The sequence below is a fragment of the Sinocyclocheilus rhinocerous genome, unplaced genomic scaffold, assembly GCF_001515625.1.
Source record: "Sinocyclocheilus rhinocerous isolate Xijiao unplaced genomic scaffold, SAMN03320098_v1.1 scaffold62, whole genome shotgun sequence".
NCBI lineage: Eukaryota > Metazoa > Chordata > Actinopteri > Cypriniformes > Cyprinidae > Sinocyclocheilus > Sinocyclocheilus rhinocerous.
In genome coordinates, this window is record NW_015656585.1 from 1,319,325 (window position 1) to 1,334,989 (window position 15,665).

Genomic DNA, 15,665 nt, shown 5'->3' on the forward strand with positions numbered 1-15,665 from the left:
ATATATATATATATATATATATATTTTTTTTTTTTTAACAGCCCTTGGGGGTTTATAGATCACCCAGCACAATCATATTTAACATACCTAACTGAAATGATCCTTTATGTAAAACTTTTTAACTATAAAGCACCCGTGGGAAACTACCTTTTATGAAGTTCCTCAATCTCCTCTTCGTCGTCGATATCCATTATTCCTGACCCCAAGTCTTGCATTTCCTCCATCTCTGGCTCTGCCCCCTCACGTTCCCCTTTCAAAGCACGATCCATTTTGAAAATCGAAATATGGTAGTGTTATTTTAAAATAAAAACCAGTCTTGGAGAGTGCAGCTTCGCGTTGGGATCATGTCTCGTTGAGCGCAGTTTGTCTTACTCAGCGGCTGCTGTAAATAGATTACAAATATTCTTGAGCTCAAGGCTGCGTACTTGGGAAAGAGTCAAAGGTGTCCCCGTTTTTCGTAACCCCAGTTAAGGATATTGTCCCATTTATTTGATTTCCTTCTCAAATTTTAAACAATAGGACATCGTTAATTATGTCCTGAACAGTAAAGTTGGGACGAATCTGCGGCGGTGTCCCCTGTAATATGAGACGCAGAGAACACCGCCATGTCCATGAGGGACACGAGGACTCAGGCCACCGTAGTGTCAGTTTTCTTTGACTGGGCTAATTTTACTCTCTGTCCCTTCCAGACAGCCATATTAACACCCTCAAACTCACATTATGAATCGAGAATAACAACCCATTAATGGATGCTGTACTACATTAAAACAAAACACATTTGCCAGCAGTTGAAAGTGTTACTGCCATGCAGAAATGGATCCAATTTAAAAGTTCTCAATTCACATGAGCACTCTCTGAACATATTAAACATGTATTCCCGATTTGATCATATTAAAGAATTTCCCTTAAAATAAGGAATGTACCAAGTTTGACCACTTTCACAAAAGATTGCTTTATCATTCTATTTGCATTTAACAGAACATATTACCAACAAAACATGTAAAAGAGACTAAAAGACTAAAAACAAACAAGTGACAAAAGGCAAATTACAATTTCATAGTGACATTTTAATCAGATAAATAAACATTTAAAAGACTGTACAAACTATACAAAACACGACAGAATATAAGAAACCAATAGAAATGTAATCACTGAAAATGTTCAGGTAAAAGTAGTCAGTTGCCAGAAAAAGTTTTTTTTTTTTTTTTTTTTACAATTTGGAGTTTTTAAGGAAAACATAGATCACAGAAAAGTTGTCAGGATATTTTTCATACTGTTTTGCTTTGATTTCAGTGAGCTAGAAAAGGATTATATTGGCAAATAAACCCAAAAAATGCTCAGAGAAAATGTTTTTGCGACAGCTAATTCATTATCTGAATGCAGACTGTGTACCATATGGGCAAAAGATATTGCTCAGTGTCTGATGTTTCATGTACAACTCAAACATAGACACTGATGTTCCTGACTAGGGACCAGATAATATACTAGTCCGCTCAATGGATTTGGCTCAACACATTCCAAAAGGTCCAGTATACCCAAAAGGCCTTTGTACAGGAGTAAAGTATTTCTTCTGACAATGTATAATCGAAGACTCCAGGTTTAATCCAAACTGTATGTTTATTCTTATCTGGGGTCATGCTATCTTTTTGGTCTGGTATTTTTGAGAGGCAGGATGAAGTTGAGATCTTTTCTCAGCTGCAGAACCTGGTAGGACTGTAAATGAACAATAAAAATAAATAAACAATAAAAGCTCATTACCAAACAAACTCAGTGCTGACCTTGTTCATAAATAAGATCAGAATAGTATTGCAAATCTAACTACAAATTCCAGAGACAATGCAGAGAGATTACATCATTACTGTAACACACTGAGATGCTTATTTTAGTTACTCAAGTCATCAGGAGTTTACAAAAAAAAAAAAGATATTTATATCTTAATATTAATTCAACATTTATATTTTTATTACCGATTTAAGGAGGCTTACCTCTGTGAATTCTGCTTTAATGGCTTCAAACTTAACCTTCTCATGAACAGCTCTGGCTGTGTTTGTACGATCAAATGGTTCTAAAACAGAATATAAATATTCAAGTTCTTGGAGACTGATAAACTTTAATAAAAACAACTGTTATTCTTATGTACTCTTTCAGTACATGATGTACAAAGACTTTGGGACTGTTTACCTTCTACACAAATGAACTTATCTCTCCATTCTCTGCAACTGGTCTTGGGGAGAGTTTTTGCCTCACGCACAGAGATCACATGCTTATCCCATCTGTGGAAATATAACAATTCACTGTAAAGACATGCTTTTCAGTGCATTCAGACTTGTTTATTCAAAGAAGCATATGCACATATCTAGAGTGTTATGAGCATTAGAGCGGGCCATCTGGACCAGGGCCACATGCAAAGCCAGAATTTCACCTGCTGTTGTCAGTCTAGCAAAGTGACATGAAACAGGAGCTTTGCAGGTGGCTTAGATTTAGGTTAGTTTTTGTTAGCAACACTGGCCCCTATCTATTACAAGTAAATCTAATTTGTTGTGTAAACTGGGATACAAACATTACATATTTGATTGACAATTATTTACCCTTGTGCTGTGCTGTCAAAAATGACCAAACTTTTGAAAAAAAAAACAAACAAAAAAAACATTGCAAATCTTTCATTATGCTATATTATCACCAAATCTTGGATTCAGTCTTTTTGTCAACTTGTTTTCTTTCAATTTGCACAGGTAAGTGTTTCCCACAGATTTACACACTATTTGTGGTGGCACTGCCCCTGGAGGAATTTACTGTAATTTATAACTCCGATACAATAAAATATTGATATACGATACTCACAACTTTAAGGGCATAAAAATTTAGATTTTATTGAAAGATAAATATAACAAGGCTAGAACATGACAATGAGGTATATTTTTACATTAATGAAAACTTCTTGAGGTGGTAAAACACTGGAGAAAAAAACATGGCTGTGAATAAGTTTACTTCAAATTTCTTTAGAGAGAAGTATTATTTTTCCTATTTTTACCCAAAACAGGGTGGTGTGAGCATTAGTGAGTACACTCATGTAATGTATATATCATTCATACTGGACGCCGGAGGGAAATAGAACGTTCCAGGAAATCCCTAATATGGACGAATGCACCCAGCAATCGATGTAGCCCAATAAAAAGATAGAAACGCTGTAACTGAGTTTTAGATATTTTTAGATTTTCGTCCACTGTCATGTGAGAGAGATGTGCTAAGCCAGTCAACATGACAACTTCAGCTCTACACCGAATTAAGATTTGAACCATTTTAAAAAGTAAAATCAAATTTTAATGGGAAAAGGAAAATCTATTTGTCAATGTGGTCAATGTTGATATTGTGGTGGGCCGCCACAAATAAATCAATGCATGGGAAACACTGTAGGTTTTGTAGGTTTTTTTCTTTTTTGGAACTGTCTGGTCGTAGGCTTCCTGTTCACTCAAAACCTGAGATTGTTAAGCTCAGACTGAATCTTACGATCAATCAGTTCCAAAAAGAAATACAAAATCGTTATTAAAAAGTCAGTAAAAAGACTGAATGCAATATTTAGTAATAATATATAGTATAACAAGAAATATAATATATGCAATTTTTGACTGAACACCACAAATGTAACAACATTTTTTAGTTGTTATACCCTGTTTGCGGAAAGTTAGTGGGTTTTAGTCCAATGTGATAACATTAACTAGCATTAACTTTTGACCTCTGCAGGTCAAAAAGATGGGAACACAACAGGAGGGTTATGTGTTATAGCACTACAAATTCAGAGATAACAAAATGAAGTGACCTAGAATAAAAATATTTCAGAATGTTTTCTTGTTTTGCCTAAAATATAGGTTTGATCAATTCCAATGATTTGTGCCATAAATCAATAATGTTACTTACTTGAAAACAGTGGCATAGTACTTCAGGAAACCCAAGAGCAAGTCTCCCAGGGATGACTGGTTTTTAGACACAAAAGCCAGAATATTGCTTGGTCCACTTGGCACAAGATGAATGTCCATCTTAGGGTTGAAGCACTCCTGAAAGAAATGGTTGCAGCATGAAGTCAATTCTTAAAAAAGCATATTTTTATGTTTCATTTATTCATTAGGCAATTTGCTTACTGGATAATCCATTTGAAGGCATGGAATGACAGGTTCAGGAAGAGCTATACGAGTTTGAAACAAACATTTAGAACAACAAAAGCAGAAAAGCACAAGAAAGCTTTAAAGCTTGCATATTTTTTAAGACTCACTGCACTCTCCGTCCAAACACTGATAATTACAAATGTTTAGTGTGTTAGACCTTAATCCAAATGTTAGAAAAATGACTTACTCTGAAGGTAATGCAGGACCATAAGAACCAGCGTGTAGCTGCTCAGTGTTCCTCGGCTGGCATCATTGATGCGGTGATGACTGGCCCATTTCTTTATTACAAGGATGATAGGACGAACACGTTTTTCAACTGAAATGAATATAAAAACTAATAAATAACATTTTCAGAAAGATTTAAATTAGGTACACAATTCTGAACATTTCTGATCTTACCATAGGCATATGTCCGCAGTAAGAAGGTGTTTCTGATACCAACAGTGTTGTTAAAGTTCAAGTCAAACTCCACACCACTGCCATGTAAAAGAATTCCAGAAAAACTGTGGTTAGCTGATGTATTGATCTTTTGTTTTCAGACGATACTGCCTTTCATGACTTTCATGCTTGCTACATTCACACTGCCAGTGCTGGTTAAATACAGTTCACTAGTTCAAAGGTTTGGGTTTGGTAAGATTTTTTTAAAAATATTTTAGAAAGAAGTCAATTATACTTACCTAGGTATCAAAATTACATAGTTTTCATTATTTGATCAAAATATGCAAAAAAATGCTAATACTGTTAAATATTATTATAATTAACATTTTAATATAATTGAATGTAATTTATTCCTATGATGGCAAAACTGAATTTTCAGCAGCCATTACTCCAGTCTTAATTCTAATCATTGTAATATGCTGATTTGCTGCTCAACAAACATTTCTTATTATTTAAATGCTGAAACAGTTGCTGCTTATTTTTATGGACACTGTAATACAGTTTTTCGGGATTATAATACATATATTATGAATAGAACGTACAAAAGAAATGAAATTATAAAATCTTATCTTTAAAAAAATAAAAAGCCTTTACTGTCACATTTGATCAATTTAATGCATCCTTTCTAAATAAAAGTTAACTTATTTAAAAAAAATTTAATGGTAGTGTAGGCACACCTATTTCTGACTGCAAATACAACACAAAAACTGAAAAGACCTACCTGACTCTGTCCCTGAATTTCAGAATGGGCACTTTAGCTCTGATGAGCTGAGGCCTCTCAATGTAAGCTGTGAAACAGCAGTAATGCCATTAGTGGATGAAACAAAGAGAAGTTTACAGGGAAACGGCTGTATGTTTAATGATGTATGTATGGCAAATCACTTACACAGTGTGTAAAACAATTTCCGCACAAGACTAAGAACATACACAGCATCTGTTCTGTGGTTTACCTGCAAAGGAGTATGTACAGAGTTATACCTAAGACAGCAAAGCCTGAACAATTAGTATAGAAACTATTTGGACAGAACTAAAAGCATCTTTCCTCAAGAACACACCTACCGTTCCCTCTTCAATGACAAGGCAAAGATCTGCATCACTGCTGCGACTACCAAAGCCATTTAGAGACGACCCGGCCAAGAAGACTTGGGCACCTTGAACAAAAATAGAGCAAAGTTTGAAATATTAGAACAAGTTCATGAAGAATGCAAATTAAAAGATTAGCTCACCCAAAAATAAAAAAAAATGCTGAAAATGTACTCATTCAAGACGTAGATGAGTTTGTTTCCTCATCAGGACCAATTTGGAGAAATTTAGCATTACATCACTCGCTCAGCAATGGATCCTCTGCAGTGAATGGGTGCTTCCTGAGATGTCAACTGATGGACTGGATTTGTGTCAATTATTTGTGCATTATTGTGATGCTTTTATCAGCTGTTTGGACTCTCATTCTGACGGCACCCATTCACTGCAGAGGATCCTTTGCTGAGCAAGTGATATAATGCTAAATATCCCTAAATCTGTTTCAATGAAGAAACAAACTCCTGGATGGCCTGAAGGGGAGTACATTCTCAGCAAATGTTCATTTTTGGGTGAACTATTCTTTTAAACTATGGCTAGAGAAGATCCCAGTCATAATATCTGTAAATATGAGTGTAATGTACGTGGTAAGATTGTCTGGATGTCCCTCTGCAGTGCTGCTCGGCATTGTTCCTTCTTCTCCAGATCATCATTCTGTTGCTCACAAGCATGAAATAGGTTGAGAATCTGCTGACTTAGCTGTGGGCAGAAGAATAATAAATATAATACTGAAAAATAAACACTTTGCCATTAACTTGTGTGTATATCAAATAAAGGTCATGTGACCAAGTCAGCCAGCATTCCTGGCTTTTATTTGTATGTTGACCTTATCATTGACTGATGATGGGTGAAAGGAGCTCTGATGGGATCCCTCTCTCAAAGATGGCACACAGCCTCCAGTCTTAGAGACGGCAGATGAGCATGTGGGGACGCTGGAATAAGAATTACACATTTCTCTGCTTGACCCTGGTCCAGTCGCCGGTTGGGAGGTAAAGATGGCATTTCTTGCAGGCTGGTTGTGAGGTCCTGGAGAACCGAAGCACTGTCTCTTCAGGTCATTCTGACTGTGATTATCTCTCCTTCTCCTGGCACAGTAAATGACATTTTGTTTGAGGCAAAGAACTTAACACACCCCATTGATTGAAATACAGACTAGTGACACGAATTCTAGTGGTTTGTGGTCACGTGTTCAAGATGCCAGTGTGCTGCTCACTTTCTGTTGCTTCCTTTTACGTTATTTGGACTGAAAGAAACATCAGGTTGTTCCACTGGTGTCCACTGATAGGTTGGAATCAAACGAGGAACATTCATCAGTGGACCAATGAAGCTACGGAGACAGAAATGAAAAAATCAAATGAATTCACAGAACATAATGCACAAGTTCAAAAGCACAATATCCACTCACTTTGTTACATTCAGATGGGCTTCAATCCTCCGTTGCTGGGACACGGTGTGAGGTAGAATGTGCTGGAATATATGATCAGATTGCCCATCTTTATGGGAAAAGACGTAACCTCTAGGCAACATCCTCCTCCTCAGCCAGAACAAGCATCTACTGCCTTCAGCTTTACAAACAAAACAGTCAGTTTGGAGACAACAGTCTGAAAGCAGATCATTTTTAAATGCTATACTAACCATTTCCGTGGTTTTTATTTTCACTTTAAAAAAATAAAAAAATGTAACAGGCAGAATAAAACAATAAAGGTTCATTGTCAAATGATAAAACATCTCAACACCCAAACACATTATACTGGAAATCTACTGCCTTGATAGTGTTTCATGCTAAAATGTTAAATGCGAGATTCTGATATCAATGATGAAATCACAAATGAAAGCAAAACATGCAGCTCATTGGCCGAAGAGCGCTAGAACATAACATCAGTTTACTAGCTTACAGTATAATAACTGTTTACAACCAAATGTAAAAAGTCTGTAATAACTGCCTTCGATTGTTCTAAGTAACAACTAAAGAAAGAAGAACTCACCTGTGTGGGGCTGGCAGGTTTGGAAAGTGAGAGAGCACAAGCGTGTGAAAAATATCAAAACACCATAGCCTCTGTTTCCGGGTTATTGCGCCTCTGATTTTAAAATAAAAGTCCCGTGCTATGGCCAGGAAATGCAACGGTAGAAAAATTAGCCGCTCTTTAGAAACATAGCATTCATGAAATCGTTTATATTTAAAACAGAATATATGTACTTTTTGCTCATTCCTACAGATTTAGTTGTTTTTTCACATTATGAGTAAAAATGGGCCTGTGGTAAACATTACTTGAAAATATTTCTCAAACGTTCACATTTTGAAGCAACTGTACCTTTCTTTCTTTCTTTCTTTCTTTCTTTCTTTCTTTCTTAACTTGTTAAAGTTTATAAGAAGGTGCTTTATAACTACACTACAGTGGTTGTACTTGTTCATTTTGTAAAGAGTATCAACTCACATCTTGGTGTTGGGCCTATTTTTGACCAATAGTCACAGTGCTGTTATGTAGCATAGACATTTTTTTTTACTATGTTCAGTGTTCACAGAGTTCCAGAACATGCGCAGAGTGGAAGTGGAGTGAATTTGCCTGGAGCAAGGAGTGGGTTTCCTGAAAGTTGGAGCATGTGGGTTTCTCTCACTAGTGAAGAACTGGGGGGAAATGGATATAAGTGAGTACAGAATGTTGTGGGTATGGAAAATCTTGCTCCACTCCACTTAAATATGCTTTTCCAGTCCTGCTTAAAGTCTGTGTTTCTTGATGACAAACAATGCTTTGCTTCTTTTGGAACAATTTTTATTGGCTGAGAAGATCGAAGGCTACAAAACAGCCACTTTTTTTGCATAATTAATTGCTAGTAACCCTAAGACAAACCCTAATCCTAACCCTAGCCTAGTAAGTACATGTAGTTTATTAATATTACTCAGTACTTAAATGTATAATTACACTGTATAAGGACACCTTAAAATAAAGTGAAGTGTCACCCGTCCCCTCAGAAGGATGCCTAGTTTACTTCACTATATTACAAATAAATCCTAATCTAATCATGACAAACTATATATCGTTGGAAAGACTCCTAAATAGATATTTTACCACTGTTTTTGTTACAAATTTTGTAGGAACAGTAATAGATTAATTTATGACAAGGGTGCACCTCAAAAATATAGTACAATCATCATAAGTTATATATCATTTGAAAGATAAAAACCTCAAAATACATCCTGTGAAAACCATTTTAAAATCGGACATTGCATTACCATGGAGATGGTAGGCTAGGCTACTTCAAAATCATATTACAAAATGTATTCGTTCATGAATTATAACAATTTAAGTTTGGATAGTGCACTTTCACATCTATCTATGTTCAAAAATGGGGGTGACAGTTGAAGGGTTGAAAGCAGTATCACACTTGCAATCAAGCTGTTGTACTGTGGTAAACCACTGTAACAGCTCAGTAATTAGCTCTTTAAATTGAAAAAAATAAAAATAAAAATCTAGATCCCTAGATTAAAAAACACAATTTAAAAGGTGTACCCTTGTTACATTTTGGAGTAAACATCGAAGTGTTAGAAATGAAAGGTTAATTCTTCATTTCTCATAAGATGTTTTGATAGTTTTAACTACACTGAGGAGATTGTCATTGTTAAAAAGTTTTATTTACATTTTCATAAAATGGTGACAATGATAGGATAATTATTGTTACGAATGTGAATTATGACGATGATCGCTGTAAAATGCTATGATGAAAAAGTGGCAAGTGTTTTTTTAATGGGAGAAGAGTGTGCCAGGGGGCGTTGTTGTGGGATATTGTGTGGTATGTGTTATGACCAGCGACTGACAGTAGATTCATCTTTAGATCCACACGCCCACTGAGAGCGAGGCAGCGGTTCTTTACTCACCGTTACCTCGCGCTCTCCAGAATTACCATACAGGCGCATTTTCGAATCGCAGAGATGCGAGGTGAGCCCATCGTGTGCCAAACTAGCTGAAATTGGGCAGTATTAGTGGGTAATTCGCCGTGGGATTCATTCAGTGCGTCTGACAGCCTACATACAGAGCGCGTAATGAGAGACGCAGAATGCCGCTGCTCATAATGTGACTGACCGCGCGCAACGCATCCAAAGCCGTTACATTCAGCAGGAAGAAGAAACTCGGTGATCAACAAATCGCTTTTCGTCTCAGGAGGGAAAAACGGCAACATGGGGTAAGTTGCTTGTAAATAGCGAAACGTACCGTAGGAATTGGCAGCTCGGATTATGATCGTTGTATCACCGTTTTTATGAGGACAGCTAGGGCAGAATGTAAGGGCAGTTATTCATGCTCATGAACGCCTTCCTCTTTAGTATGCATAGGAATGTATGAATTCAAAAATTACGATTTTATAATGCTTCATTATGGCGTGAATATATTTTTGTGCATTATGTATTAAAATATAGTACATGCCCACACTGAAATATATAGCAAACACACACATGCATGCATAGCCTATATAATATAATATATAATACAATTATTTGTTATATATAATATATATTCATTCTTAATTCATTGCGATAACAATATTTTTTTTGACCACTGAGAGTAAAGTATATTGGACACATTGTATGATCTATGGTGTTATTTTTTGGTAAATAATAACAAGCATGTACTCTGAATGAGAATAAACATTAGCTAATTTCATATATTGATGTGCTGCAGTGCCAAAGGCCTTTAATCTCGTCATGCTTATGTAATCTACATTTCAGCAGAGCATCGGTGAATGGCACAGCCTCATCAATACAGTTTTGGAGCCAATATTGGCAATGACATCTGATATCTGTTCGTGGAATTTCCAAAGCTCAGCCGGAGATTGAACTGAAATATAGATTTTAAATAAAGGTGACCCTATACATGGAAATTCAAACTTGGGTGCTTGAAGGGTCACTTATTATTCGTTTTGGTCTGAATGACCTAAAATCTTTTCATTGGTAGCCCATAGTTGTTTATAAATCAGACTCTTTAAGATTTTCCCAGGGTAGTCTTTGATCAGTGTCTGGAAGTTTAAGTGATCATGTTTTCATTTTAAATAATTTATTACATAAAGATTGATCTTCTTGTTGTGAGAAAGCATTTTCTTTTATTAAAAAAAAAACAACAACAAAAAAACTTTAATTGCTTTAAGGCCCATCTTCTTCATTCTTAATTAAATTATCACAATTGAAAGATTCAAGGGCTGTTCAGGGAGTGTATTACTCTGGAGAAAAGTATTCCCACTTCCTACTCAATTCAGCGGCACACAATTCAGTTTACTTCATGCTTTAAAGTGTTTGATTGTTATGTAGTATGCTTGCTAACATTACTGAACAGCCGTTGTTAAGGCAATACTGGTTGTAATAGAGTGCAGCAGTTGGGTCCTGGAAGTAAAAACCTTTATTTTCTCCATAGGTAAATGGATTTTTAACAATAACTTATAAACCTTTAAAGACAGACCTACTGTGAGCTACTGGTTGTTAATCGATATGCTTTTGTTGAAGCCATCTGTTTGCATTATATCAAATTGTTTTTAAAATAATTTAACAGTAAAATTCATGGTGAAAACTACATTACCCATAATGCTGTGCAGAAAATTCCACCAATCAAAGAATCCAAGAGTGCTGAGCTCTGCCCATGAAGCACAACTGATGACACTTAAAACACTTTCATATTTAACTATTTCTACTTTTAAAAAATTCCAATAGAGAAAATTTAATAATAAAAAAAATACTACTTTTCACAGATCTGCCCCCTGCTGAACGCAATGAGAAATTTAAGAGATGGAAAACATAAGCAGTGCTTCGAAGATAAATATTATTAAATAAGTGATCTATTTTGCTTTTTTTTTTCTAAAACAGATGTTTTTGAAGATTAAAACGATGGCACTTTTTCAAAGTCAAGATTGATCATCCTACCAGCCAGGTTATGTAACAAATATATGTGAATATGCAACAAAAACTTCCAAACAAACCTTCTTATCCATGTATGTCCACTTGTACATACTATTTAAGATCACTCAAGCTGGAAGTGTGGCAGAATTTCGTTTTCTTTTTTGTTACTGTATTATTTGGACAGAAATACAGATGTTCATGTAAGGAGTGGATGAAGTAGACTGCTAGCTCTGGATGGTGGTGGGTTGTTGAAGGTGGGTGGTGTGAAATCGTCTCCCTTGTGTCTGTTGATGTTAATATAGAGCTGGCTACGTTTGATTCCTTATATAATTGACTATATATCACTTACATTTAACATTGTACAGTCTTAGCTTTGAGATACATTTGACTGTTGAGTCCAGGGGATTGTATGATCAATCTGTTCAAAATAAGCAAAGAATTGTTTAATAATTGCTTGTAACAACATTTCAAGTGATTTTCTTAGATTGCTCTGAGGGTTTGTGTTTTCAGACACAGTTTAGAATGAAATCTAGTATTCATTTTCCTTTTGTAAATGCAGGCTGTTCTGCCATCTTATTTTTTCTGTGTGGGTGGTTGACATTTAACCACGAATTGATGAAACATGAAATGGAAAAATCTTAGGAAACAAGATATGAAAATCATGTTGGTTATACTGTTGGCTACTTAGAAAATACATTGTTACTTGTGTAGTTTGTATTTTAACCTAATTTTGTCATATTTTCTGTGCTAACGATTGAAGATGTCATGTGTGACAGAGTCTACTGGTCAAATATATATAATATAAAAAATATTTTTCACTTCAGTCAATTACAATTTAAATTTTTTTTATTGTAAATATATTTTATTATTTATGAATGACACCAAGTTTGTCACACCATATTAAATATTTCTCATTATAATAAAATGAGAAAATGTTTGATAACAATTGGTATACAAACAAGTACATAAGCACATACAATTATAAACATCCATACTAATTTTAAGTCTTTTTCACTAATATGGCAATATGACTAGTTCCAGTCTATTTACTGTTTCATTCTTTCCCCAAAGATGCCTTTAATTCATTTCCTGTACTTGTTCTCTTTGCCCTTGGCATAAGTCTGTTTTACTCAAGTGAAAACAGAGGTAAGTATGTATACAAATGGATTGCATTCACAATATAAACATATATTTCAAGTTACATTTTAAATGGTTATGACCCTCTGGACAAAAAAGCATGTGATGTCACGTGAACCACCCATGTGTGGTGACTGCAACTGAATTTTAATCAAATTTAAATGCTAATTATGCAACGAGCCTTTGATGCTCTTCCGAGATCTTCCGCCTCCACGGTGCAGCGTAAGCACTTCTCCATACTCCGCAGCGCTCTATCTCCTCCTCCTCAACTAAGCTATTCCTGCTTCTCTTCTTTCGTCTTCCTTGCCTTTTCCTCTCATTCTTGCACATCAGCCCAGCAGCAGCTGATTAGAAGCACGCTAATGTAATTGAATATGGTGATTAATTATCCTGGGAATAGAAGCAACAAACCGTCTGTATCTGTGCTTGGGATATTACCCCTTCCCCCATTCTGCACTTCCCACTTCTGATCCTATATTTTAATAAGCAGGACGGAATATATTGGGATTGATTGGGATTTGAAGGGTGTTATCTGTGGAATTGGGTCAGAGGAGTGTAGGTTGTGGGAATGGTATGGAAAAGCTCTATCTGCTGATGTCTGAGTATACAGTAGTCAAGACAGATTCAATTCAATTCAAGTTTATTTGTACAGCGCTTTTCACGATATAAATCATTGCAAAGCAACTTTACAGCAAATTAAGTTTCTACAATATTTAGTGGTAGCTTATCAGTGGTGACTGTCAGTCAATGTACATATGGCAGAAATGTACGGAAAAATCAATTAAAGACGTAATCAAACAGACGATGAACACTATTAACAGCAATTATTATATGATGCAATCAAACTTATAGCAAAATGTGGTAGTTCTATATGTTGTTTCAGGGTTGGCATCATCTGAGGTCCTCTGAGGGGTTGGCATCAGATGCCCTTTGACATTGATTTGAGGCCAGTTGCTATTAGAGTATTGGGAAAGGTCCAATAAGCAGGCTTCCCTCTGTGATTGGATTGGTTTTTGAAAACCTCCCATGTAACTTTCTACACTCTTAAAAATAAAGGTTCCAAAAGTGTGGTTTAAATTTTTCCCCCCAAAAGAACCTTTCAGTGAACAGTTCTTAAAAGAACCTTTTTTTTTACTGTGAAGAGCATTTAGATAAAAATCTAAAGATTCTTTTTTTCCACTACAAAGAACCTTCTGTGCAGTGGGAAGGTACACTCTAAAAAATGCTGGGTTAAAAACAACCCAACTTGGGTTATTTGGCAACCCAGCACTGGGTAAATATTGGACAGAACACATGCTGGGTTATTTTGACCCAGCTGGTTGGGTTAAATGTTTTTACCCAACATGCTGGGTTGTTTAATTTAAGTCAACTATTGTTTAAAAATTATTATATTGCTGGCTTAAAATGGACTGGAAATTAAAAATCACACACAGAATTACTAGAGGCAACAGCAATAATTAAAAGATGAACATTTATTATTAAGCAAGAACACCCATGCACAAAATACAAGACAAATTTAATTTATTTGGGTGAATACAGCATAGTTTACAATATTACATACATTTAAACTAGTTTAAAAAGCATTTTAGACAGAAAAATGCAACATTTAAATAGGGATGCACCGGTTGACCGGCCATAAATCGGAACCGGCCGGTAATCGACGTGTTTCAGAAAGGCGGGGCATAGAGGAGAAACAATAATGTACAGTATGTGGAAAATAATGTGTTTTTTGAACCTTAAACTTCATAAACACATTTAATTACACCAAATACACACAATAATGTTCTTTTTAGCAGCATCATATGACCCCTTTGAAGGAATGATCCCAAAAAATTAAAATTCGGTTTTAATTTGCTCACCCTCATGTTGTTTCAAAGCTGTATGTATTTATTTCCTCTGTTGAACACAAAAGAAGATATACTGAGAATTGTCTGTCTGAGAAATGAAAGTAAATAGCGTCCAGTGTTGTTTTAGACCCCATTGACTTTCATTGTATAGAGAAAAAGAGTTGAAACCTTCTCCAGAATATCTTCTTTTGTGTTACATAGAAGAAATAAAGTCATATCGGCTTAAAACAACATGATTGTGAGTAAATGAAACAGAATTTTCATTTTTGCGGAAAATGTCCTTGAATTATGAAGGGTGTATTGTTGACTTTTGAATTGTTAACACAATCTTTAAATGCAGCATTGGAAAACTTGGCTGGGGTGTTTATGAAATTTCACTCATCCTCTTAGACTAAAAGAAGTAATGCACATTAGTTTATCTAGTGTTTATGTTACCTTCGTCCAACTTGTGCAAACGTACTTCCAACAGCAAAGATCAGGGCCCGTATTCACAAAACATTTTATCTTACCACTAAGAGTTCTCCTAAATAACAGTAAAAGTTTTTAGCTAAGAGTTTTCTCTTAAAACCTATTCACAAAGCTGCTGAGACAAACTTTTACTAAGGAATAGACAGAAGTCTTAAGCTAAGAGTAAAGGGCGGGGTTGACCTCATTGCTATGGATGATGTCAGCATGCTTACTAACTATGCCCACAGTGATTGGCTGATAGTTTCTGTCAGAGATTTATTCATAGAAATACTGTAGAGCGCAATATTATGTTGCCATATTCAAATAAAGGTTTTAAAATAAAAATATTAATTGCCTCATTCAAATAAAGATTTTAAAATGCAGGCTAAGTGTCACTAATTAAACAATTATATATTTAGCTAATTGTCAGCCTCTTATATGTATGCTTCTCGTAAACAATTAGTCAATATGCATTAGGGCTGCCCTCGTCTAAAGATTTTTCTGGTCGACTAGTAGTCGTTCATTTTAAGCATTAGTCGACTATTAGTCGCACTTTTATTAATAAACCATATAAATCATAATAATGAGCCTTTAATTGCCTACATAGCCTAATAAGCGCTCAAGCGCACGCAAAAAAAGGCTTGCCACAGCGCACCGGCAAATATAATAATTATGAATGTG

General features: G+C 35.4%; 3 protein-coding genes across 5 annotated transcripts in view; 1 reads left to right on the forward strand and 2 right to left on the reverse strand.

The window, feature by feature from the left end:
* The window catches only part of LOC107720274 (cardiomyopathy-associated protein 5-like), a 12,780-nt gene extending 12,209 nt beyond the window's left edge, over positions 1-571 (reverse strand). The window contains exon 1 of the mRNA XM_016527941.1: positions 148-571. Coding sequence (XP_016383427.1) covers positions 148-269 — 122 coding nt within the window. The 5' untranslated portion in view covers positions 270-571. The remainder of the gene's footprint in view (positions 1-147) is intronic.
* Positions 572-1,056: 485 nt separating this feature from the next.
* On the reverse strand, positions 1,057-7,754 carry LOC107720275 (poly(A) RNA polymerase GLD2-like). 2 transcript variants are annotated; one of them, XM_016527943.1, is made up of 15 exons: positions 7,661-7,754; positions 7,081-7,276; positions 6,889-7,002; positions 6,502-6,760; positions 6,260-6,374; positions 5,658-5,749; positions 5,485-5,548; positions 5,320-5,386; positions 4,560-4,636; positions 4,348-4,476; positions 4,137-4,180; positions 3,916-4,052; positions 2,182-2,273; positions 1,986-2,065; positions 1,057-1,713 (listed from the first exon to the last, which is right to left on the reverse strand). In XM_016527943.1, exons 2-15 carry the CDS (start codon positions 7,200-7,202, stop codon positions 1,639-1,641), a joined length of 1,467 nt encoding a protein of 488 aa, XP_016383429.1. In that variant the 5' UTR covers positions 7,203-7,276; positions 7,661-7,754; the 3' UTR covers positions 1,057-1,638. The 2 variants fall into 2 exon arrangements, with proteins under 2 accessions (XP_016383429.1, XP_016383428.1); XM_016527942.1 differs by having other exon boundaries at positions 1,058-1,713; positions 7,081-7,240.
* Positions 7,755-8,254: 500 nt separating this feature from the next.
* LOC107720277 (homer protein homolog 1-like) overlaps positions 8,255-15,665 on the forward strand; it is a 32,847-nt gene continuing 25,436 nt past the window's right edge. Inside the window, exon 1 of one of the 2 annotated variants that reach the window (XM_016527945.1) lies at positions 8,255-8,321. In XM_016527945.1, coding sequence (XP_016383431.1) covers positions 8,275-8,321 — 47 coding nt within the window. In that variant the 5' untranslated portion in view covers positions 8,255-8,274. Of the gene's footprint in view, positions 8,322-9,517; positions 9,855-15,665 lie in introns of those variants that run through there. The other variant, XM_016527946.1, reaches the window with a different exon arrangement.

Bases quoted from the DNA above. Each gene is read 5' to 3' on its own strand.
- LOC107720275 (XM_016527943.1), bottom strand. From the start codon at position 7,202: ATGTTGCCTAGAGGTTACGTCTTTTCCCATAAAGATGGGCAATCTGAT. The intron at 4,637-5,319 runs GTAGGTCTTTTC...TTTACATGGCAG, and splicing joins AAATTCAGGGACAGAGTCAG to TGGTGTGGAGTTTGACTTGA. The intron at 1,714-1,985 runs GTAAGCCTCCTT...GTTCATTTACAG, and splicing joins TTAAAGCAGAATTCACAGAG to TCCTACCAGGTTCTGCAGCT.